Source organism: Camelus bactrianus, chromosome 15 (assembly GCF_048773025.1).
Source record: "Camelus bactrianus isolate YW-2024 breed Bactrian camel chromosome 15, ASM4877302v1, whole genome shotgun sequence".
NCBI lineage: Eukaryota > Metazoa > Chordata > Mammalia > Artiodactyla > Camelidae > Camelus > Camelus bactrianus.
Window position 1 is genome coordinate 23,200,061 of NC_133553.1, and position 25,125 is coordinate 23,225,185.

The 25,125-nt window shown below is 38.4% G+C and overlaps 1 protein-coding gene across 1 annotated transcript in view; it reads right to left on the reverse strand.

The window, feature by feature from the left end:
* Positions 1-25,125, reverse strand: part of NBAS (NBAS subunit of NRZ tethering complex) — a 277,415-nt gene that overhangs the window by 236,064 nt on the left and 16,226 nt on the right. The window contains exons 7-9 of the mRNA XM_010947343.3: positions 18,446-18,579; positions 16,478-16,611; positions 14,900-14,998 (exon numbers count right to left, since the gene is read on the reverse strand). Coding sequence (XP_010945645.2) covers positions 14,900-14,998; positions 16,478-16,611; positions 18,446-18,579 — 367 coding nt within the window. The remainder of the gene's footprint in view (positions 1-14,899; positions 14,999-16,477; positions 16,612-18,445; positions 18,580-25,125) is intronic.

Here is a 25,125-nt window from a genome sequence, read left to right on the forward strand (position 1 = left end):
TTACTGCTTTACACGACTCAGTGCTGACTGGGGCGCATCTACAAGTGATTAAGGGGGAAAAGGCAGCTTAGCAGTGATGCCTGGCCTAGTAAATAAACCTTCTCCATCACGATCACAGTGTTAGAAGTAGGCTTCCCAGGCAACACCAGCCAGAGCGAAGTGAAACCATGCAACTGAGATGCAGACAGTCAATGGGAAAGAGCGCAGTCTGAGGCCCAGCACAGGACATACAACAAATGCTCAGTGAGCGACTGAGTGAATTTAAATCTCCAACTTTCTCCTCAGGTAGCACGGAGAGAAAGGTGCGACAGACACCACCTTCCCCTTGCCTGCCCTCATTCTCACTAGGTTTCAGCAGTAAGACATGAGAAGATGAGGCAGGGAGAAGGGAGGGAAACAGGGATGAGGAGTCACCAACTGACAAACAGGGCACCCGGCCGTGCTAAGGGGAGAATCTGGTAAAGAGAAGCATCAGGGTGAGAATTTCAAAATGTTCCTGAAAGACATTAAGAGTTATAAATAAAGACAGATGTACCATGCTTTTTGACAGACTCTCAATAACTTGAAGAAGCCAATTCTTCTTAATTAATCTATAAACTGAATGAAATTTCAAACAAAATCCCAACAGAACTTCTTATGGGACGGAACACACTGATGTGACAGAACTAAACAAATATGAAGTTCACACGCAAGGGCAGAGCTCTAAAGAGGTCCAACTCAACTCACACTTGACAAAGGATAATCTACTCCTTTGTAACTTGTGCTTTGTGCATCTTGACCTGTTAAAAACTTTCCTATCTCACTGTCAAGACATTTTCCTTCAAATTTGACCATGTTAAAATCTAAAACTTCTATTTGTGAAGTAAAAAAAAAAAAATCATATACCAGGAGATGTTATTTATAACATATAAAAACTAACAGAGCATATGGTTTAGCGACAAAATCTATAAAGATCTCCTACAACCAGCCCAAAAGAAAAATGGACAAAGAATAAGCCAGTCACAAAACGAAAAACACAAAAGCCAATAATATAGATTAAAGCAACACAGATTTATACCAACCACCCTCCAGAAAGTTTAAGGACACAGTAACTCTTATAAAGTACTAGTGAGACTGGAGCCATCATTTTAGAGACTGAAATGACAACATCTAACAAATGCACACCCAAAACAACCCCCCAAATTCTGTTCTAAGGAAACTCTAGGGAAATTCTTGCACAGGTATATTTATCTCTTGATAAATGCAGCACTATTTATAATGCAGAAAAATTAAAATATTTTAAATGTTTAAAAGGGACAGATAAATAAATTCAATAAATTGTTCAGGGAAACATATACAGTGTAGTGAGAACGAATATAAAAACACACATTGGAAAGTCACACACCAAAATCATGTGAACAGGTGCCTCTAGAAAGGGGAAGTGAGATAAAGGGATGGAAGCAGGAAATTTTGTTTGTACTATGGTCTCTCTCTTATTTACATGTTTGCGTGTATCTACATACACACACACACACACACACACACACACCCTTAAGTGAAAAACAACCTTAATGTTTGTTAATAATGAGTAGTAGGCACTTAGGTGTTATGTCATTCCCGATACTCTTCTCTCTTTTTTTAACTTAAGGAGGAATGTCAAGATACAGTATCCCTTGTCTGAGTCTATTTCCGGTTTGTATACAGTTCACAGACAGACAGAAAACAAACCACAGTTACCCAAGGGAAAAGGAGCTGGGAGGGATAAATTAGGAGCTTGGGTTAACATATACACACTACTGTATATAAAACAGACAAACAGCAAGTACCTACTGTGTAGCACAGGGAATAATATTCAATGTCTTATAATAACCTATAATAGAAAAGAATCTGAAAAAGAGTATATATATACATATATATATATATGTATATATATGTATATGTATAACTGAATCACTCTGCTATACACCTGAAACTAACAACATTGTAAATCAACTATACTTCAATAAAAATTTTTAAAAGATATAGTATCTCAAATTATGTACATAAATTTGTCCACTTAATGAAGTCCAGGAGAAAAATTCAGTGAATTGGTTTCATCTTTTAGCATCAACCCACAAGTCTAGTGAAATACTGAAAATGAAATTAGCATATTATTTGCTTTGTGACATTTTGAAGGTGTTTATAAGTTAATAGTTATATCTAGAGCATTCTGTAATTTACTACTGAAAGGACTGTTAGATTTTTGCAAAAATTAAGACCACAAACAGACAATACTGTAGAAAATAATTTATAACATCAATGTTATTTTATGCTGCAGTAAGTTCCTCCACCCAGAACAGTTACACACAGTGGTAACCATAACCTTCTTAAATACACAGAGCATTGGGCTCTTAAGTACTTACTTTAAGAATCACATTTTGAGGCAAGTAATTGTTTTTAAATTATTCTACAAAGATATAAAGCAATACAGAATTTCTAGTGTACAAATTAAATTCTGAAGACTAAAGCATATGATGTGTAGGAATTAAAATTTAACTTCTCCTTAACAAAAACACAAGAGAGAGAACAAGAAAGAGATTAACTTTCTCAATAATCTTCAACCTCAGAATTGTGTGGAAAATAAGAGAACCGTGGGCCTAGGAGTCAGAGGTATCAGGGTCACGTACCTCTGCAACAAAGTAACCATGTATTAGTTTCCTTCACCATCAATATTTATAAACACAAATGTTCGCTAAGCAGTGAGGAAATGTATGAGGCAGGCAAAAGCCTGCTTACTAAACCACTTCTCATTCTCAGATTCACCGGCAGCGTCGTGGCGAGCCCTCCCAGGGCATCAGTACCGACCACGGTGCGAGGCTGGGGGGCACGCGCTCTGTCCCTCCCTCCTTTCTCAGATGGCTGTGGACACACACTCAGACATGGGAATGATGATGGCACCGTCCACTCCAGGGGAAAGGACAAGCCAGCACAGACCACTCCTGCAGGGACCTCCTCAGTGACCCTCGAGTTAGGTAGAAAAACAGCCTAAGGGATACATTAACTGCATGGAGGAAGGGGTCAAGCAAGGCTTCACAGGGTAACATGAGAGAAGGGTTTATTCTTTAAACAACTTCCCAGAAGGAGACAGGGATCAGGTAAAGAGCCTTCTCGGCCAAGGGGACAGGACGTACCAGAGCACGGAGAAGAGTCTGTAAGTGGTGCGCTGGGAGAGTGACAGAAGACGCAGCGAGTGCTCCCAGCCTATAAAAGGCAAGCAGGAACAGCAGGACAGAAAGTTCCAAGGGGTCCTTAACAACACGAAACGGTTTATCGTGCTCACTTCCCAGCCACATATCACTATCCACCTTCTAAACTGTAAGTTATTGCCTCCGTCACTAAATGCTAAGCCACCTGGACACAGAGACTGTCTGTACCCTTCACAGCACTGACCACAGCTGTTTCACCCCAGAACCATCTAGCTGCGCACTATGTGCAAAGAACTACAGGGACACGAAGATAAATAAGACACAGTCCTTGTCCTTGGTTTAACCTCTCCCGCTTCAATTTTCCCCCCTGAGAAATGAAGGGGCTGAGCCAAATGATGGATGAAACTCTTTTCCAGCTCTGACACTCAAAGAGTCTAAAACTCAAAGCAGGATGGAGGTATCAGACAATAAACATAAACTGTAAGTGACGGAGCCAAAAAACAAAAGGAGTAAATTAAACGAGCGAGAGTAAAGGCTGAGGCCAGAGCAGAACAAGGGGCAATCGGAAGGGGGTGGTCAAGCCCACGTGAGGAAAGCAAGGGAGAGACACAAGGTGTGCCCCCCACATCACCTCCACACACACACGATCCTGACGCGCTGGGGTGGGGGGGAGGGCCAAACGTGACACTACAAACTGATTCCAAGAAGAATCATAAATAGTTTATTAAGAAGGGTCTTCAATCTAGTAAATGTTGGAAGAATCTGCCATCTAGTGGCATAAAACTCCTTTAAGCCAAGGAAAGAAATTTGGAACAATAGAGCAAGAAACTCTTACAGGTGACCTGTTCAGTGAATGACCAGTGGGCTTGTGGCATACAGCCAGCAAGAAAGGGAAAAAAGAAAGAAAGAAAAACTACACGTCCTGAAATTAAAAGTGCTTCAGACCACGCCTGGCAAAGTGAGGGCTCAAAAGCTGTTTCCTACTACTTCACGACCTTCTCTTGGGATCACAGAAATGTTCCTGATTTTAATTCATTTTAATTTGAACTTAGACATTCTTTACACAAATCTTACTAGTTCAACATTGAAAATTCTGTTAATCTTGGATTTCTTGGATGTCTTTGCCCCTAGTGCCGCCCTCAATCCACAGCTGAAGCCAATAATCATCTAAAATCCTAATTTCCAACCAGTCATTAGGATGGACAGGCCGCTTCTCTGCAAAAGCACAATGTAATATTAGTGTGTTCAGCATCCATCTACCTGGTCCATGTCATGTCCACTTTGAATCCTGATTTCGGAACTGTCCAGGTTCTAAAGCCAAATTCTCACCTTCTGTTTCAATACCAGCAGGCTGAGTTTTGAAGTCTTGCTCAAATTTGTTCTCAGGAAAACAAGTCCTCTCTTTGAAGCCTAGCCCCCCTCTCTACTGAATGCTGCTAACGGCGGTCTGCCAGGCCTCTCTGACAAGAGGTCTTTCTGTAATGCCTGCTACCCAACCCCCTGGCACAATTCTGCTCTGTTCAATGCCACTTAGTAGTCTGTACCAGACGTCCCGAGCAGCTTGGTAAAACAGCCACGGACAGTCTGCGCCCAGGACAGTGCCAGCCAAGTGTGGTCAAGAAAGAATGCCTTGGCTTGAGGTCACACAGCTAACAAGTAGCACAGGTCTCCTGCCTCCTAATCTAGCACATTAGCTTCACAAATATGTTGAGTTTTCTATTTGTTTATAAAACACAATGAAGCAGCATTCCTTCATTCCCACAAAGTAAACTAACGGTGCCTCAATGGTCTGTTTTCAGCTCTCTACTCCCCAGAGAGCACCCCAACAGTGAGCATCACTCCCAAGCGCAAGAAGAAATTCAGCCTGGCCCAAGTCACTCCTTAAAACTGCATTTCCATAAATCTTTGCAGAGGGATTGTGGAGCCGTCCTTAAAACCAGGGGGAAAACACCCTCCACAAAATACCTTGCTTAAGATTAATGAAATTCACTGACATACAAAGTTATCATTAACAGGTTAACTGCAATCTGAACACTCAGAGAACGAGAGACAAAGAGAGACTGGTTGATTTAGTTGCTGAACAGACTCAAAACTATACAAAGGTCTACAAAGGCCCACTTAAATATAACTGTAACATAATGAGAATGAGCCCCTCCTATCAAAGAATTGCCAATCATAGGGGAGATGGATGGGTCACAGCTGATTTACAAATAATTTAACTTTTGTCAATGCTAGGCCAAAAAAGGTCAAACTAATAAAGCACTAATTTCAACTTAAAAGACAGCCAGCTGGAGGCTGTCAAGGACCAAGATACTCCTGAGTCGCAGTACCTGTAACATATCTGGATGAAAACAGATCACAGGGTACAGCCAAGATTTCCACATCCCTGCCTCCCCACCTCCCCAGAAATAAATGCCTATGGAGCCAAAAAAAAGATTAATCTGTGAAGCTCAGCAAGTCTTTTACTTCACACCCAAGGACTGTCATCTGCACCGAGACAATGCAGCTTTCTCCACAGACAACAGCACCTCTTCCTTTCTCTTCAAAACACCAACCTGAACTTATGGAAGGAATAATTTCTCACACTGGAGGAATGAGAATTTGAAAGGCAAAATGGAAAGCTCCTTAATATGTTGCTCTATTACTGACATTCATACTTCCCAGGGACAAGGCCGCACATTAATCTCTCAGATGTCAGTGCCCCTACATTATCCAAGGCCAAGTGCAGGCTCGCCCTGCAGTGGGAGATAATCAACATTACAAGATCATGACTGTACTACACACTCCTTTTCTAGGAGCAATCCTTCATAAAATTATTAATCTCACCTAGCTAGGGTTTGTGAAAAATTTCCCAGTGCAATTTATGCCCAACTGCTCCTCTAGCTGTCACTATAGTGTATCTTTTTACACATCAATGCCCTGATTCTCACAGAATATATATGACCTTAGGAACCTGAGAGAAAGATGTGCAATTTGATGGCACTGTAACGGCTGTAAAGGTCCACTGATTAGCTTCCGAAAGCATTTCATAGATCTATACGTGGAACTTACACTTTATGAGAGAACAAAATTTACCCATGCCCTTGGGTAAACCTTTAATGTAGGGAACTCTGAACACTATATTCTCCACAAGATCAAGTTTAAACATTTGTGGGACGAACCAAATTTCCCTAGACAAAGGTGACGTATTACAGAGACTGTGGTCCCTCCCCATTCTCTACTGCACCCCTTCCTTTCTACGCCCTCTTCTACTGTTTTCCTCACATTTTGTGCCAGTGACTTATCATCATGTCCTCAGAGCTCATTTACACAATAAACATTTTTGATCCCCCACTAAGTACTTGCTATTTATTCAGAATACTCCCTTTAACCCAGGAGTGTAAAGGACCCATGTATTTAAATGCTTAGAGGTTTGTTTAGGGGAAATGAGAAACCCACACGAGATGACCTAATCGGGATACACAGAGCACAGCCCTTTAACACTTGAGCATGCTATTACTTACAGGTATTCCTCAGTGTCCCCTAAAATTAAAACAGCTTTCTAAAGACGATCTCCAATTCCACCTTCTGAGCCTTCCCCAGAATAGCAGAAATCCCCACCAGTGCACGCTTAGAAGAACGCAATAACCACCTACTCTTCAGCCAGTTCACTCCCACCTAGCTTGCCTGTAAGTAGCTGACTTGACACCCTAGCTTATTAGTCCTTGCAAATGTCTCAAGTTCTTTCTGTAGGATCTGTATTTGGCCTAAAACATAGTTGACTAAAAGGAAAAAAACTTAATCATCCAAATGCTTGGGCTCTTCCTTTGTACAACCATGACATACGTTATTAATCAAACCTGGTTCTTCCCCGTTGACTCTATGAAACATGGGTATCTTTCTTAACACAAAGATAAAAGTATGCAAATGAATGCCTGCTTAAAAGATTTTTCTTTTTCTTTCTTATTCATTCCTTTATTTACTACACTTTTACTGAAGTGTGATTTATAGTCCATGAAACTCAAAGCCAGGAGACATCTTTAACGGTAATGGAAATATTCTAAAACTGATTATAGTACTGGTTGCACAACTCTATATATTTACTAAAATCATTGAATTTTACACTTAAAATTAGTATCAAAGAATCATCAAGGATTCTGAGAATGGATGGCTTCTGAAAAGGGGCCAAGAAAGGAGACATGTTTTCAAACTTCAGTCTCTGCTGAGATGTAATTTAGGATCTAGAAAGAATTACCTTCAAACACTAATTATCTGTGTATTTTATCAAGGAATTTTGGGAGATTCCAAGTTGAAAAGTCAGATTTTGTTTATAGAAATTTACAGTAAAATTAGAATTAAAACCTCAAAAAAAGGTGTTGAAAGTATGTCATTTAAAAATATATATAGTAGTCCCACTTATCCACAGTTTCAACTTCTGCATTTCAGTTGCCCACAGTCAACTGGAGCCCAAAAGTATGAAACGAAAACTTCCAGAAATAAACAATTTGTCAATTTTAAATGGAATGCAATTCTTGCACCTTCCCGCGCCATCCTGCTCCATCCTGCCCGGGAGGTGAATCATCCCTCCGGCCAGTGTACCTCACATTTAGTCACTTAGTAGCCATCCAGGTTATCAGGTATTGACTGTCAAGGTACCACAGTGTCTATGTTCACATAACCCTTATTTTATTTAATAATGGCCCCAAAGCATAAGACTAGAGTTGCTGGCAATTCAAATACTCTCTTTCTAGGCCTAACTTATAAACTAAACCTTATCATAGGTGTTATGTATGGGAGAAAACATGGTGTATAAAGGGTTCAGTATCATCTGCAGTTTTGGGCATCCACTGGGGGTCCTGGAACATATGCCTCGTGGATAAGGGGAGACGACCAGGAATAGATGAAGTCTTGTATTTAAATGAACTCCCATTACATGGGTGCCCTTACTTGTGAATGTATGACTCCCTAAACAGACGGTACACTCCTGGAGGGCAGGCACTACATCTGAATCTCCACCAGCACGCACGGTACCCACCTGTACCAGAAGTTTAATACCATCCTTCTAAGAATGCAGAGGAGGTATATGAGATGCCTCTTAGCTGGAATCAGGGTACAAGCCAAGCCAAGACTAAGAGAACACTGAGAACAGAAAACAAAAGGCAGGGAAGTGCTGGCTGGGGCAGGTGTAGGAGGGAGAGTAGGACTGGAATACGAGGTAGTCCGGAGACGGTAAAATGCATTCATTAGGCTGTGAGTTTGAATATGTAAAAAGAAAACAGTCAAAATCAGCAAATCCAAGAGCTTATCCCAAAGCTTCTCAATTAACTTTCATTTCATATTACCCAATCTACCACCTGAGTTTATATTCAACCGTGTTTTCGGCATCAAGCAAAACGATGAACTTCATTTGTATATTATCAATTTATCTCAACTCCAATCTGGCTGATTTATTTCACATTTGTAAAATCTTTGTGGATGATAAATATCACATGCTCACCCTACTAAAGTAGCTAAATTTTTTAAAATGTGATGAATATTTCAAGCTTTCATTAAACAAAGACCACATAATGGAAAATATAAACAAACTAGCAATATTTTTGTCATGCACAGAAGAGCGTTCACACATACTCCTTGCTTTATAACAGTTTTCATTCAGAAATCTTAATGCAATCATCCAACTTGACTGCTACCCAAAATTCCCTATGATTGCAGAACCAAGAAGAGGCCCTCCTTCTACAGTTCCGTAACATATTTACCTTTTCAAAATTTTTATCTTGAGACCACTTTCCCAGAAATACCTTTATTTACCTACATCCTAGGCCAAAAAGTAAAAACCTTAAAGAAGTAATAAATGTAATCTGACTTAAGTCAAATTACTAGCATGTAATAACTATTTAGCATATGATTGATTTCAAACCTATGGTCCCAAGTGAACCACACTTACCCTCCTGAAGGAAAAAACAAACCTAATATTGACCTTTGTAATAAGTCAAGATAATGGAGTAGTCACTGTGAAATACACTAAACAAAACAAAAAACCAGCAGAGGATTAAGATATAAAATATACTTCTTTTAAAAGAGCCAAGAAAAATAAAACAAAACAGAAAAATGTGGAGAATGCAGTATACAAAATAGAAGAAAAGAAAAAGAGAAAAGAAAAATCGAAAGAAACAGTAATTCTTCTCTCCTCAGAAAAATCCAAGGAGCCAACAGATGGAGAAGTATCAATCAACCACCAACAGAGCTCCTGCACCAGAGGTGACTGCTTTTACAAAGATCTATGCCACATGTATTTGATGCCTTCACTCATCTGACATTCTAGTTGGAAAAATATCTAGTCCTCAAAATAGAAAAAATTCAGTACATATAAATAGATATCTATATTTATATCTGTATCTATCTATATATATCTATCTCTCTCTCACTCTCTCTCTCTATATATATGCGGTGCCCAAAGTGTGGCACAGAACAGCAATTCTATGTCTGAAAATGAAGAGGCCCTAGTTGCCTGTGGCTTGAACTAGCACACTGTCATCTGTAAGTCACCCAGCCACTAGTATCTCCCAACTACGTCAACATTCCTCAAACCATAGCTGATCATGTTTCCTCATCTCAAGAATCTGAGTCCCTAAAGAAGAGAAACCCACGCCATGCTGCTGACTACCTGACCTCAACCTGCCTTTCCAATGCCCTATCTCCCACCACAACCATCACCTCTCCTCCCCTCTCACACACACCCTACAGGGCCAGCCAAGCTACAACACTTGAAATCTCCCAAAAATACACTGTGGCTTCCCACCTCTTGTCACTTCACAATGTCACTCTGTCTAGAACACTCAACATATCCAGATTACATCCATTCTCCATAGTAAGTCCTAACATCACTGGCCATACTTCTCTGATCCTTCGAAAAAAGTGTATCTCCTTTATCTGGATCCCCACATCACTGCATCTCATCACTACAGCTGCACTTTTTTAAGGCCCTTACTTCTTTCTAGCTTACATTCCTATTATATATGTACATACACACGTGCACACACACACAGTTTATCTATATATACAAACATACATATTTAAGTAGAGAAAGAAATATGTATTTGAAATTATAAATATAACATATATTATAAGTATATACATATACACATACTAGATACACAGTTGACCCCTGAACAACGTGGAAGTTAGGGGCACCAACCCCCAATCCCTAGCAGTCAAAAATCTGTGTATAACTTTACAGTAGGCCCTCCCTGTGCACACATGCATGTAGTCCTCAACCAACTACAGATCACATATTACTGTAGTATGCATGCAGTGAAAAAAAATCCATGTACTGGATCCGAGCAGCTCAAACCCATGCTATTCAAGGGTCAACCGTATATACATATATATGTAACGCATGTATACATTATTTCTCATTCAAGAATATGAGACCTTGAAGTCCAGACTGCTCTTCATCTTTGTATCTTCCACAAAGCTAACACTGCGTGTTGCACACAGCAGGCTACAATAAATAAGACAGTAATAATGGAAAGCAGGCCGGCTAAAACAATAGAATAGACTTCCTACTTCATCGATCTCCGTAATACAGACAATTCCTCTAACAGAACAGATATACTTTTTAGGAGACAGCAGATTCATTTTTTTAATGTATGTAAGTGCTGAGAAAAAAAAGATATTAATAACTATGCATTAAAACAACAAAAATTAGTTGAACTAAACCAAGAAAAGGCCTTAAAAGAGCAAAGACCAGATCTCATTTGACCATAATAAAACATGCTTTCAAAGATGTAAATGTAAAGAAATAGGTCATATTCAACAGAAATCACACCAGCAATTGGAGTGTCATGGGTGTGATATATGCACTGTCTAGGCTTAGCAAAATTCACAACAGAGCTGAGAACGTCAAAGCAAAATATATTCTATCCCCTTTCTAGTAGCAAAATTTTAATTCAAGACTTAATGTGAAGCTATACAAGGAAAATATAAGAACTGAAATATAAAAACAAACATTAAAAAGCCATACTTTGTATAAGAAGTTGACAAGAACAAAAAACAGCAATCTTCTTATTCTCCTAATGTGTTTTCTATAATCAGAAGAAATGTTTGATTTAAGAAAATGTAATTATTTGCAGCATGTACAATTACACTGAATTTTATAAAATGTGAAGAACTCTAATAACTCTGCATGTGATCACTCAACCTCATCTAGAGTAAAACAAAGGTCTATTATCATTTCAGATTATTTATTGCATTTAGCATATTCTTTTCTAATTTTTTAATTTTTTAATTGGCTAGACTTTTGAAACTGATTTTCAGATTTCTTAAGAATATATCAACTGACTCTTCAAGACAGTATCTACATACACATTACTATACATAAAATAGATAAACAACAAGGATCTATTACAGCACAGTAAACTATGTTCAATTTCTTGTAATAACATACAATGGAAAATAATCCGAAAAAAGAAAGTATATGTATAACTGAATCACTTTGCTATATACCTGAAATTAACACTGTAAATCAACTACACTTCAATAAAACAGACAGTGTCTACACAAATTAAGAAAAAATAAACAGAATTATTTATTCAATGCTATCATTTCCTGAATACCTACTATGTATTTAATCCTCAAAACAACTAGTGGCTCACTGAATACTCATTTCAGTTCCTTTTGCTCTTTCTTAAGAGAGATTCTTAAAATAACTACAGAGAAATTCTAGAAATGAGAAACAAAAATTGAAACTGAAACACAACTAGTTTAAAAAAGAGATGAGGCACTGAAGAATTAGTAAATTAGAAAATAGATAAGAAAAATTAACCAGAATACAGGGTTTTTTTCTTAAACAGGATCATATGTATAATTAACTCATTATATTTATAATAGATCTCAAAAGTGCTTCAAACCACTTTCTTCATTAAGTATACAGCTATACAGAAAAAAATCTTTTTACTTCTCTTTTTCAACAACAACAAAGGGAAAAAAAGAGAATGAGAAAATTAAAGGTGAGTCCAGGAAACTCAGTATCTAGATAACAGCCATTCTGGAGAGAAAAGAGGAATCAGAAGGAAAGAAATAATCAAAGAACTAATTCAATTAATTTTCCCAAAAGTGAGTATTCAAAGTGAATGATCAATACTATGGATATAAAGGCATAATACAGTCAAATTTCAGAACACTGAGGGAAAAGAAAGAAAATCTCAGCTTTGAGAGAGAAGGGGGACCAAAGAAAAACAAAGAAAAATCGATTTTTACACTTGAGTGACATTAGAATTTTCAGGAACAACACTAGAAGCTACAAGACAACTGAGCAATACTTCCAAAATTCAAAGGCAAAATTATTTCTAACCTACAACTCTATCCAGCCAAATCATCGATTAAACATTAAGATAGACTAAAGCCATTTTTAGACAAACAAGGCCTCAAAAAATATACTTCCCATGTACCTTTCTCAGAAAGTTATAGAACGTGGTGATTCACCAAACAACCAAAGGAATCAACTAAAATAAGCTAAAAGTGGTCACCTTTGGAAAGCAAGAAATGGGGTGGAGGAGAAAGTTTTCCAGCTATTTAACATTTGGAATTATGTACAGAGACAACTCATAAAATCAAAGGTAAATTATAAGGAAAAAAAAGACAAGCCATTTGTTGGGAGAGGATACTCATCATGTATGTAGTCAACCCAGAATTAATATCCAGATTATAGACAAATATCAAGACCAAACATCCAATAAAAAAATAAATGAAACAAAAAAAGAATTTCATAGATGAGGAAACATGAATGGCCAATAACATGAAAAGCTTCTCAATATCATCAGCAATCAGAGAAATCAAATAAAACTACAATGAGTTATTCTTTTACACCTTCTAGATCAGTATTTAAAAGTCTAACATCGTCAAGAGTTGCCAGTAAGAATGAGAAACAACAGAAACTTTCATACGCTGCTGATGGGACTGTAACTTGGGAGAACCAGTCTGGAAAACATCTGCATTACCTAATAAAGTTGAAGATGTATTTACCCAAAAATTCAGCTATTCTGTTCCAAGTTACATATCCTGCAGAAACTCTTGCACACGTGTGAGAGGAATGCACAATAATTTTGGCCACAGTACTATTTTTATAACCAAAAATCCAAATTTCTACTAGAAACAAATCAAATTTTCATCTACAGAACAGATAAATATGTTGCAATATATTCCCCAAATAAAATATTCTAATAGTACTTAAAAATGAATGAACTAGAACAACATACAATAAAGCAAGTCACAAAGCAAGACTTGTATGTCTCCTGGATGATGCCATTTACATAGTCAAAGAGCAAAACCAAATATGCATAAGTGATAAAACTATAAAGCAAGCAACAGAACGATAAACAAAATTTAGGACAGTAGTTATCTTTAGGGAGTCAGATGGGATGGGATTAGGGAAGGACAAATGGGACTTCATCATGTGTGTGCGTGTGGCAGGTGGTGTATTCTTTGGTACTATAAAAGTTTTATAATAAAATTCTGAACAAAACACAAGGACAGACCCATGATTGAAAAGAATACAAAACTTGCATACATTAACCAAAAAACTTAAGTCCACTGAGGGCCAGAGAGTTTAAGGACTTACCAAGAGAGTTAAGTCTCAAAATTCAGAACTCAAGCTAGGTTTGTCTGACTCAAAATTTGACAACCTTCCCTTTTAGACAACCAAAAAGTTAGCTTGGCTAATTTATAAAATATATATAAATTTCATTTTCAAATAACAAAATTAAAAGAGAAATTATTGGAATTAAAAATGCCAAAAGTTTCAGGTGACCATCAATGGAGAGGGCAAATACCCGGAGCAGTGGCATCCATGAGAGTGGGACATGCAGATACACCTCATTTCTCTGTGTTCAGCTTTATGACGGTTCACAGATACTGTATGTTTTACAAACTGAAGGCCTGTGGCAACCTTGAGTATGAAGAGCAACTCTATCAATGCCATTTTCCCAACAGCATTTGCTCACTTCGTGTCTCTGTGTCACATTTTGGTAATTCTCTCAATAATGAAAAAGTTTGGATTATTATTATATTTGTTATAGTGATAAGTGATCAGTGATCTCTGACGTTACTATTGTAATTGGTTTTTGTTCTGTTTTACTAAGGTATGCACATTATTTTTTTAGACATAATACCATTGCACACTTAGACTACAGTAGACTGTAAACATACTTTTACAGACACTGGAAAATCAAAAAATTCATGTGACTTGCTTTGTTACAATATTCTCTTTATTGGGTGGTCTGGAACTGAATCCACAACATCTCTGAGGTCTGCCTGTAGTCTGAAGACTCAACTGTGCAATAACCAATGCAGCCCTAATTTGCCACGAAAGCAAAGAGAAGGGGCGAACACCTCCCGAGGCCCTTGTATGCAAGGGCGTTTTGTATGCACTGTTTTGTTAGACCTCTCAACGATGCTAGGTGTTAGGCACTATCTTCATTTTACAGATAAGAAAAATAAGATTCAGAGAGCTAAGGGAGAAGACAGTCCTTAGTGGGTATTCCCTGTGCCCCTTCTGGCTCAGAGAAGCCTAGTCTGCCAGGCGGATGAGCAGGAGTGTTCAGAAGATGACTACAACAATATTACAGACACTAAGAGAACTATACACAAGAGGAGGAAATGAAGAAGCCAAAAGAAAAATCAGAACAATTTCTTCTCTCTGAAACTGTGCCAACATCCACCTAATACTCCACCAAATATGAGAACAAATGGTTGCTTACCTGTGTCCAGGATGGTAAACAGCGGTGTTGATTCCATGAGGATAATGACTACTGAAGCTGAAACAGTGACTCTCCTGATAGCTCTGATTTGTTCCAACGCTAAATTTAAGAAGATAAATAATAAATACCATTAAACCACAGTGATACCACTACATACTCACTAGAATGTCTGTAATTAAGACAGACACCACTAAATATTGCTGAGGATGTAAAACCACCAGCACTCTGATACATTATTAGTAGAAATATGGATGACACAACCACCTTGGAAAAGGTCTGGCAGCTTCTTATAAAGATAAACTGTATCTACTCTATGATTTAGCAGTTCCACTCAAAGATATTGACCCAAAAGAAATGAAAGCATATACCGGTAAAGACTTGAACAAGACTGGTCATAGCAGTTTTATTCACAATAGCACAAAACTGGACACTAAGAGCTCCATCAATAGAAGAATGGATAAAGAACTCCAAAGTGTTATCTACTGAATGTTTGTGACTCCCACAGACTGTATCTTTGTATCCCCCCAAAATTCACATATTAAGCCCCTAATGCCACTGTGATGATATTTGGAGATGGTATCTTTGGGAGCTATTGGGTCACAAGAAAGGAACCCTCATGAATGGGATTAGTGCCCTTATAAGATGAGGCCAGAGAGCCAGCTAGCTCCCTTCCCACCACGTGATGATACAGGAAGTCAGCAGTCTACAACCCAGCAGAGGATCCTCTCCAGAACCTGACAGTGCTGGCACCCTGACCTCAGATGTCTAGCCTCCAGAACTGTGAGAAATAGATTTCTGTTGTTCAGCCACCCAGTTTATGGTATTTTGTGATGAGCAGCCCAAACTAAGACACATGAGATATTCATATAATGAAATACTAATCAGCCATTAAAAAGAATAAACTACTGACACATGTGAAAATATGGATGAATCTCAAGATACGCTGAATGAAAGAAGATGGACAAAAAAGTACATACTCCATGGGTCCATTAATGTAAAGCACTACAACAGACAAAAGCAACCTATAATGGGGGAAAAAATTATAAACAGTAGCTGCTCTGAGAGTGGCTGTGGGCAGAGGTTTACTGGGAAGAGGCATGAGGGAACTTTCCAGCACGATGGTAACGTTCTGTATCTTGATAGGGTTGAATCGCACACGTGTGTGCATTTGTCATAACTCACTGGCTTGGGCACTTAAGAGCTGTGTATTTCATTGTATGCAGATTTTATCCCAAAAGAAAGAAAACTATAAGCAAATGTTGAATTTTAATTAATATAAACATAAATATTTTAGCATGCATATCATTAATTCAAGTACTGACTCTGAAATACGTTAAAAAATAAGACTGATAAATGGCCAGATAAAGAGATGGATAGAAATATAACACAGCAAGTATAGTAAGACACTAAATAGAATTTTAGTGGAGGTATATGAGAGTTTACTAAAAAATTCTTTCGACCTTCCTTCTATATTTGCAATCTTTCAGAATAAAATGCTGGTGGCGGGGAAGAAGCAAAATCTGAAAGAGAAATAAACATTATTTCAAATAGGACATCCCAAAGAAATCGCACTCTTACCTTACAAGGTAGCTTCTAAGTTCTCCTCGGTAACTGATGACCAAGAGCTCCGCAGACCACTGTGCGCTTGCTTCGTACTCTAAAAATATCAACCCAGCAACAGCACAGCCCAAATCACCTGCTGAGCCAGACGCCTGCAGGAGAGGGAGAAGGCAAGCTACTAAAAAGATGCCAGATGGACGTTAACTTATGTATAACTGGAAGATATCCAAGACACTGGCCTTGCTGGGTGTACTTTAAATAAGATGGCCCCAGAACTGACCTGTATTTGAAGAACCATGCAAGCCAGAGTGCCCAGAACTAGACACTCAAGTCTAGACCAGCCCTTCCAGCCACAGGCTGGGAACACAGCAGCCTGTTTGGGTGAGATGTTCACCTAGTAAGTGAATTTCTGTTTAGACTACAAGTCTAGGGCAAAAAAGAGGGAGAAAAAAAAAGTAATGCCTCAAAGAACTCTAAGATACAGAATTCAGATATAAAGTTTCAAATGTTAATTTCCACTGCCAGTGGTAACCAATACTGAAAGAAAATCTCCAGTTATTTCCATTTGCCTAATCAGCAAGTTAAAGGGAAGGACACTTAGAACACTCACTCAGTGCCAGTATTTCTACATTGCTAAGTACCTGAAGGCATGTGCACCCCAGGAAGCACATGTAAAAAGCCCTGAACGGCTCCTCACTGTCCAGAGTCACTCTAGACGTAATAAAAGATGACAGCCACATGAGGCTACTGAACCCTTGATACCTGGCTAGTCTGAACTGAGAGATGCCAAAAATAAAAATACACACCAAATTTCAAAGACTTGGTACCAAAGTAAGAATGTGAAATATTTCTTTAATAACTTTTACCTTACCATTTTAACATGTAATTGTTTTGGATCTGTTGTATTAACTAAAACATACCAAAAACATTTCACCTGTTTAACTTAATGCTACTAAAATTTTTTAAATTACACATTGATCACATATACAGCTCACATCACATTTCTATCAGACAGTGCTAGTCTAGAAAACAGAAATTCAACCTTCTTACTTTGTTTCCCCAGAACTTCCGTAACAGGAGCCACTGTACTTTTTCAATTTCTGTTCACTCATTTCTGAACAAAAAATCATTCTCTGCATCATTGGTTCTCATCCCTCGCTTCTCATCAGAATCCGCTGAAAGCCCTGAGACACCATTAACGTCTGGGTCCCACTCAGATCCATTAGATCAGACTCTGCGGTTGGAGCCCAGGCAACACAGTAGTTTTAGCTTTTGGTTTCCTTGTCTTTATAAAGTTTCCCAGGTGATTCTAAGATGTAGCCAGAGTTAGAACCACTGTTCTACCTGACCCTGTACTTTGACCACTTGAGGAAAGAGGATACAAAGTAAAAAGCACTGAATTCCTGAAAGAGATACTTAGAAACTGGATCACATGGGGGAAGGTCACTGCACCTCCTCACAATCTACGTTCTCTAAACTGTAAAATGAGGGTAATATCTACCCCATCTTCTCAAAGGGTATTATGAATACTAAATAAGAATATATCACAAAGTCATTAATAAAGAATAAAGCATGGTACAAATACAAGTTATTACAACCACTAATTTTTTTTCCCTCCACTTGCCATTTCAATTTCTACCCCTTTAGTGTAACAAATTCTAATTCCTCTCGAAGCCGGTTCTGTTGCAATGGCCCACTGACTTCTTTCCTTCACTGGAACTTCACACCAGATTTCTGCACCTCCAGTTAGGACTGACTTACTACCACATTTTAAGAATGGTAGACTATGTCTGGACAGTGCATTACAAACACAAAGAATCAGTACTGCATGTACAGATCTCTAACTAGACTTAAGTATCTTAAATTCACAGCTTATTATTCTGATTTACAGTTACACTTCCTCTTTCATTACGTTCATTCATTCATTCAAGTACCTATATACGAAAGGCAGTCAAAGTACATTTTCTGTTTAAGGTGTATACGAACCGGGGTAATAACGAAGAGTTCACTTCCCATGAGATCAAACACCCGCACAGTCCCCGTGCTTTCGGCATAGGCCAGCAGGGTACAGTCGTAGCTCCACGCCACCCGTCTCCACTGGGGTTTCGGGTCTTTTGGAACTAGAATGAAAAGAAAAGAAGTGCCTTTAACATTACAAGGATAGTAAACACTTGTAGTTCCTGCAACTAAAGAAAGTATTCGAGTATTACCTCATTTCCTAAGGGTCTCTAACACTTCTGTTCGGTAGAAAGTAACAGTTCCCAGAAAGTAAGAGTGGGAAATACAGACCCTGACAAGCCTGCTCCCGCTTATGTGAGTAGCCCCCGTCTGCTAAACCTTCAGGAATGATACACCTCCAAAGACTCAGGGAATTCAGAGAGATCAAAAGCACAGAGGCCGGGCAGAAAATAACTGCAATGCAATGAGTTCAGTTCCTCCAAAGGCAAAAAAGAAAATTTCAAGTGAGATCTTTTAAATATGTATATCAAATGTAGACACTAAAGAAATATAAGGTGGGATGATACTGACACAGGATTAGAAAGAGAAAAAAATACATATGTGCATTAGTCAAGTGAATCAAGAACTGAGCTTAGCCAATCACACAATTAAAAGATTTTGATCAGCAACACCTTCATCATCCAACACCTGTATTTCCTTCTGTTCTGAATTGTTCAGTACAGCAATAAAAAGGCCACCAGCTGCACAAGAAAAAGGGGCTGTGAAACTCTAAACTGTGTGAGGTTTGTTTGAGGGTTTTGATCTTTCGTTTGCTTCTGTTTCCCCTTATTAGAATATCAGAACTGAAGAGACAGGCTGGACCAGTGTCTTCCCTTCACCGACAAAAATTCCAAATGGTTAGGAGACTCGAGGTGACACCACAAGTCAGGATTAGAATGAAGCCCAGAGCCTAAGGGTTCCCCACGCAGTGTGTGCCCATCACAACACACTGCCCCTCGGCCACAGTCTGGTTTAGCCTGAGGGGTGCTGCCTCAGATATGTTTCCGGAATTCATCACCTTCTCTCTATTTTTCTGCTGATATCCCCATTCAGACTGCATCACCTCTCACTTAGTTTCTCACAACAGCCTCCTAACTGATCTTGCCACCTTCAGTCTCCTCTCTTCTAATGCTTCCTCAATAGTATCCAAAGATACCTTTGTAAAGTAGGAAGATGACCAGATCGCAAGCTTCTGCTGCTAAATCCCTGATGCTTGTCCATTTCCAACAACATCAAAGTCCAAACTCCTCCACATACATGAAAGGCCCTTCATGAATGGTCCCATCGTAGCTGTCCTCCCACTCCTTCCTCCATCAGACACCTAATGACCCACTAGTAACACAACTGCTTGGCGAGTAAACCACACATGCTCCTGTCTCTGTGTCTACCACACACAGCCGTTTCCCCTAGAACGTTCATCTCCAACACTGCTCAAACGGTTCGTGTTTATTACAACTGCGGTGACAAACTGCCACCTCCTCCTCCTTTGACACTCTTCAAAACTGACCACTGTCCTCTCTGTGCCCCCAAAATGCTGTACAACCATCCCTCATAGCATTTTCACACCAGATTATGCTGTTTACATGACTGTTGCCCGCACAAGTCTGAGACGACATCTCACTCAACACTACCACCCCACAACCTGGACTGGGAAGTGGTTACTGTTTCCCTGATGAGTGAGACCCAAGCCTGTCAGGAAAATCTACAGCAACAGGGCAAGGAAAAGCTAAGGGCTTACCATGCTCAGAGACTAACAATTAAATGTGAGTTGTGTAACCGAAGTCTTCTCTCCACCTGAAGAAGGTACTATAGGGTTCAAGTTCCCTCTTATCTCTGCAATATATGTAAAACATGTTCTAGACATGGAAAAGTTCACCAAATGCCAATGAGTTTCTTCATTATGACTATGTATCAAGAGGTGAAAAGGCATGGCAAAAAAAAAATCTTAGAGAAGCCCTCGAACACAAGAGGGTCTAGTGAATTTTATTAAAGTCTAACAAAATACTGCATATACCCTGGAAAAGCAGTTTTTTAAAGAGGGGAATAAAATGAACAAAAAGATCAGTTCTCTGTCCTCAGATAGCTTTAAAAGGAAAAAAAATCGAACTTGGAAGTAAACTTAGGCACAAAATGACCAACAACACAAGACTACAAGACCCGCATCTACACAGATACTATGTAAACACCAGCAAGAAGGCAATTCAATACCCTGAGAAGGATTCACGGGCTAAAGAAACACAGCAACATTTTTCCATTATTACTGTTTTACTTGAGGTAACAGATCTTTCCTCTTATTTCATTTTGATAAGAGGATAAACAGATTTACGCACCACATTGTATCTGTCTGAAGTAAGTTCCATCCGAAGGAAATTTGTCTTTACTATTACTTCTAGTTATAACCAGTAGCTCCAGAAAACTCAGCATGTGTTTTGACCCAGATAAAGATATATTTTCATTACAAGATAAGGTTTCACATAACAATGCGAAAATAAAGACATTATCACCAGGTTTTTCCAGCACCCTATGTGGTTTTGGAAATAGTACAGATTTTCACAAAGCTAAGTGACAATGAAGTTTTCTGAGAAGTATTCAAAAAGGCTGATGATAAAATTAACAAGCAATTTGACAACTGCCGTGTTCCTGGTGAAACTGTTTACACTCGCTCATCTCCTGCACCAGCTGCGGCCCCTTCAACCTACCCAGACGCCAAGCTCCTTTCAGCTCAGGGCTTCTGTCAGTGCTGTCTTCTCTGCCTGGAACACTCTGCCCCTGGCTCCTTTTCATCTTTCTCATCTCAATGTAAGTCTCACCAGCCCTCTCTGACCACCCTGTCTAAGCAGCCCCGAGACCCCACTGTTCTCCCCCATTCCAATGATTCCACATCTTTACAGCCCTTATGCCAGGTAAGTATAGTATTTGTCTACTTTTCATTGTATGCTTTAAGCGTTAAGCTCTGAGTTCCACAATGTCAGGCGTTGCCCATCTTGTTCATCACTTTACCATCAGCACCCAGGCCTGTGCCGTACACAGCAGCACTCAGGTGCTAAGGAGCACGCTTCAATCCAGTGTTCATTTACCCAAACTAGAAATGGAAAAGGGAGAAAAATAAAACGAGGAACACCTGGTTTTATTCTCAGTGATGCCATGAAACAGCTGGGTGTGACCATGGGGCAATCACCAAGGCTTCACGGAGTGCTCTCTCCCAAACATCCTTTGACTTTTACATTAAAAATCAGCAACAGCAAACTCGTGGCACTAGAAGGACATGCAGAGGAGCTAAATATTTAAATGTGTGAAGTAACAGTGTTGGTGGAAGATATGGGAAAAATTTTACAGTCCTAGAATAAGCAAGGTCTAAGCATGATAAGAAACTCGGAAGTTACAAAGGAAAAAAGAAAAATGACAAATGCAGACACCAAAAAAAAAAAAAAAAAAAGCTTCATGGAAAAAAAAAAGAAGCCATAACACATTTAAAAGACAGATCGATAGGGAAAAATATTTGCAACATTTATGACAAGAGTAACATTCATACTACATAGAAAAACTACAAACCAGTAAGGAAAAGTCAACTAATGTAAGAAGAATATAGGCAAAAGGATACGATCTAACAATCCACAAAAAATAAAAATAAAAATAGCCACTTAACATGTTCTAGCTAATAACTAAAGATATGCAAATTGAACATGAGATGCGTTTCTCCCTGTGCCTGCAACCTGATGAATATGTTAGAAATAGGTAACATACGGTGCTGACAATGGAGAAGAGAAATGGCTTCAATCATATCTTTTTCATGGTTGTATAAATAGGCACAACTTTCAGGAAGGAATTATGGCAGTAGCTGTCACACTGTGAATACTACACCTATAGACAAACAGGTGTCTTTTCCAGCGCGGTTAGAAGGGGAGGGGAGTGAGATGGGCAAGAGAAATAAGAAGCCAGTCTAAACTTCTGCCAAGAAAGAAAGAAAGAAAATGTGGCTCACATCCTCACAATGGAATACTGTGACTACATTTAAAAGACCGAATTACGTCTGTACACACTGACTGGGAAAGCTATCACCAATTCAGCAAGTGGGGGAGCGAACTGGAGAACTACATGAGATGACCTTGTTTTGTTACCCCCAAAAAAGTCAATCCATGTATATAAATTTCTTAACTCAATGTCTCCTCCCCTGTTTTCTGGCCCTCTAAGTATATGTGTTATACTCTGTGATTGGTCGTGATTATTCCACTAGCTACTAATGTTCCATTTCTTCAGTTTTTTCCTCCATTTTTCAATTTGGATAGTTTCTTTTGCAAAGCCTTTGAGGTGGAAGACTTTTGTGTGTGTGAGAGCTACTGCCAAAATTCCTTCCTGAAAGTTGGACCTATTTATACAACCGTGTATACACAAGTTCATACAAGCATAGAAGATTTTATATTAAATCATTAACATAAGTTGCTATGAAGAATGCAAACTGAGAAAATAAAACAATCTTTTTGTTACTTTTGCTACTACCATACTGTTTGAATTTGTTACAATTATGTACTGCTTTTGTAATTAAAAGAGAAAAAAAAAAGTTACTCGTTTCAGAGTAGGCCTCCCACCATAAAATTAAACTATGTCAAAGAATGGTTTCCAGGTATTTTACGACAAGCAGTACAAACAGAAGTGAAACAGATGAGGTGAGCCCCAGGACCACCCCTGCTCTCTGCCAGGAAGCACTTTCTGGAATGTGCTGCAGGAAGAGGGACATCAAACAGAAGTCTCACTGAGCAGAGATAAAGGGTGGAGTCTGGAGTTTCTAAGCTGACTAGAATTTGCAAGGCAGAGAAGTGAGTGAGGCAGAAAAGGGACTTAAAAAATCTGCAGAGAAATCTCCTTGGGTCTTTGGCCAAATACAAAGCTACACACATGCAGAGATTCTATAAGGCCAAGAAAAGGAAAAGTATCATAGAAAAACAACTATCAGAGATTGGAGAGCATTTGAAAAGGTATGAGCTCCACCTCGTCACAGCGGAGAGACTACTGAACACTCTGAGCATCTGCAAAAGATCTTAGAAAGGCCTCACCTTAAAGCAGGGCTGAAAAACCCTCAACATAAAAGCTGTTCTAAACCTTATCTTACATGTGGTTTTTAACTTAATTTTTAAAAAATATTTTAAGATTTCTTAAGTCTTAAAAAGAAGTCTTTCAAAATTAAGCCAATCCACAGAAATCAACTACTTCCCAGAACAAAACTCAATAAATTAGGGGAGGTATAAATATCAGACACTCAGTAATATAGCAATCATAATGTTAAGCATACAATCTAAAGTTGCTAGATATGTGAAGCAGGAAAATATAACCCATAATTATGAGGAAAGTTCATCAATAGAAACATACCCAGAAATCACACATACTGAGAAATAAGACGAGGATGTCAACAGAACTATTAAAATATATTTGGGAATACGAAGGAAAACAAAGATGGGGGAACAGAGGCTCTCAACAGAATCTGATGGAGACTATAAAATATCAAACCGCTGGAAACTATAAAATATCAAACAAATTTTAAAAACGAAAAAGAAAACACCTGAAATGAAAAATTCACTGGATGGAGTTAAAAACAAATTAAACAATGCAGAGGGGGAAAAAAAATCTTCCACCTTAAACACCTCACAAAAGAAACAATCCAAACTGAAAAATGCAGGAAAAAAACTAAAGAAACAGAACATCAGCAGCCAGTGGAATAATCACAGCCCATCTACAATACATATACTTAGAGCGCCAGAAAACAGGGGAAGAGAGACTGAGAGAAGAAACTGTATTTGAATTTTAAATAATGTCCATAAATTTTGCGAATGTGATGAAATCTACAAATCCACTCATCTAAGAGGCTCAATGAACCTCAAGCAAGCTAAACTGAGAAAACAAAACCAAGTAACATGATAATAAAATTTCTGAAACCAATGATAAAGAGAACATCTTAAAAGCACTGGAGAAAAAGGACACGTTACCTACAGGGAAATAAGCAATGACTGCCGGCAAAAACAAAACAATGCAATGACATCCCTAAAGAGATAAAAGAAAAAAAAGGTCAACCTGGAATTCTATATCCAGAGAAAGTATTTTCTAAAAATAAAGACAAAAATCAAAGATGGTTTCAGACCAATGCAGGGAATTTATTAACAGACCTGCATTACAAGAAATATTAAATTCTTCAAGTTGAAGGAAAACACTATCAATCGGAAACTCAGTTTTACAGAAAGAAAAAGTTGAAAAGTAATAGAAATGGAAAACAGAAGTAAATATAAAAGATTTGTCCTTGTTTTTTAATTTCTTAAAGAGTTACTTGACAAAAACAATACATTGTGACAGTTTAATGTATATAAACAAATCTGACAACAGTACAAAGGAGTAGGAAGGCATGGGTGTATACTGTGTAATAAAATAATTATTAAATGTACATTATAAATCCTAGAACAAACACTTAAATAAAACAGAAGAGACAGGACAAATAGAAAAACAAGAAGGTAAAACTAAACCTAACCAGTTCAATAACTCCATTAAATGTAAATGCTCTAAACACTAAAATTAAATGACAAAAATTGTCAGACTGAAAATAAAAGCAAGACTCAATTATATGCATTCTACAAGAGATGTACATTAAATACAGATACACAGATAAATACAAAGAGAGAAAAAGA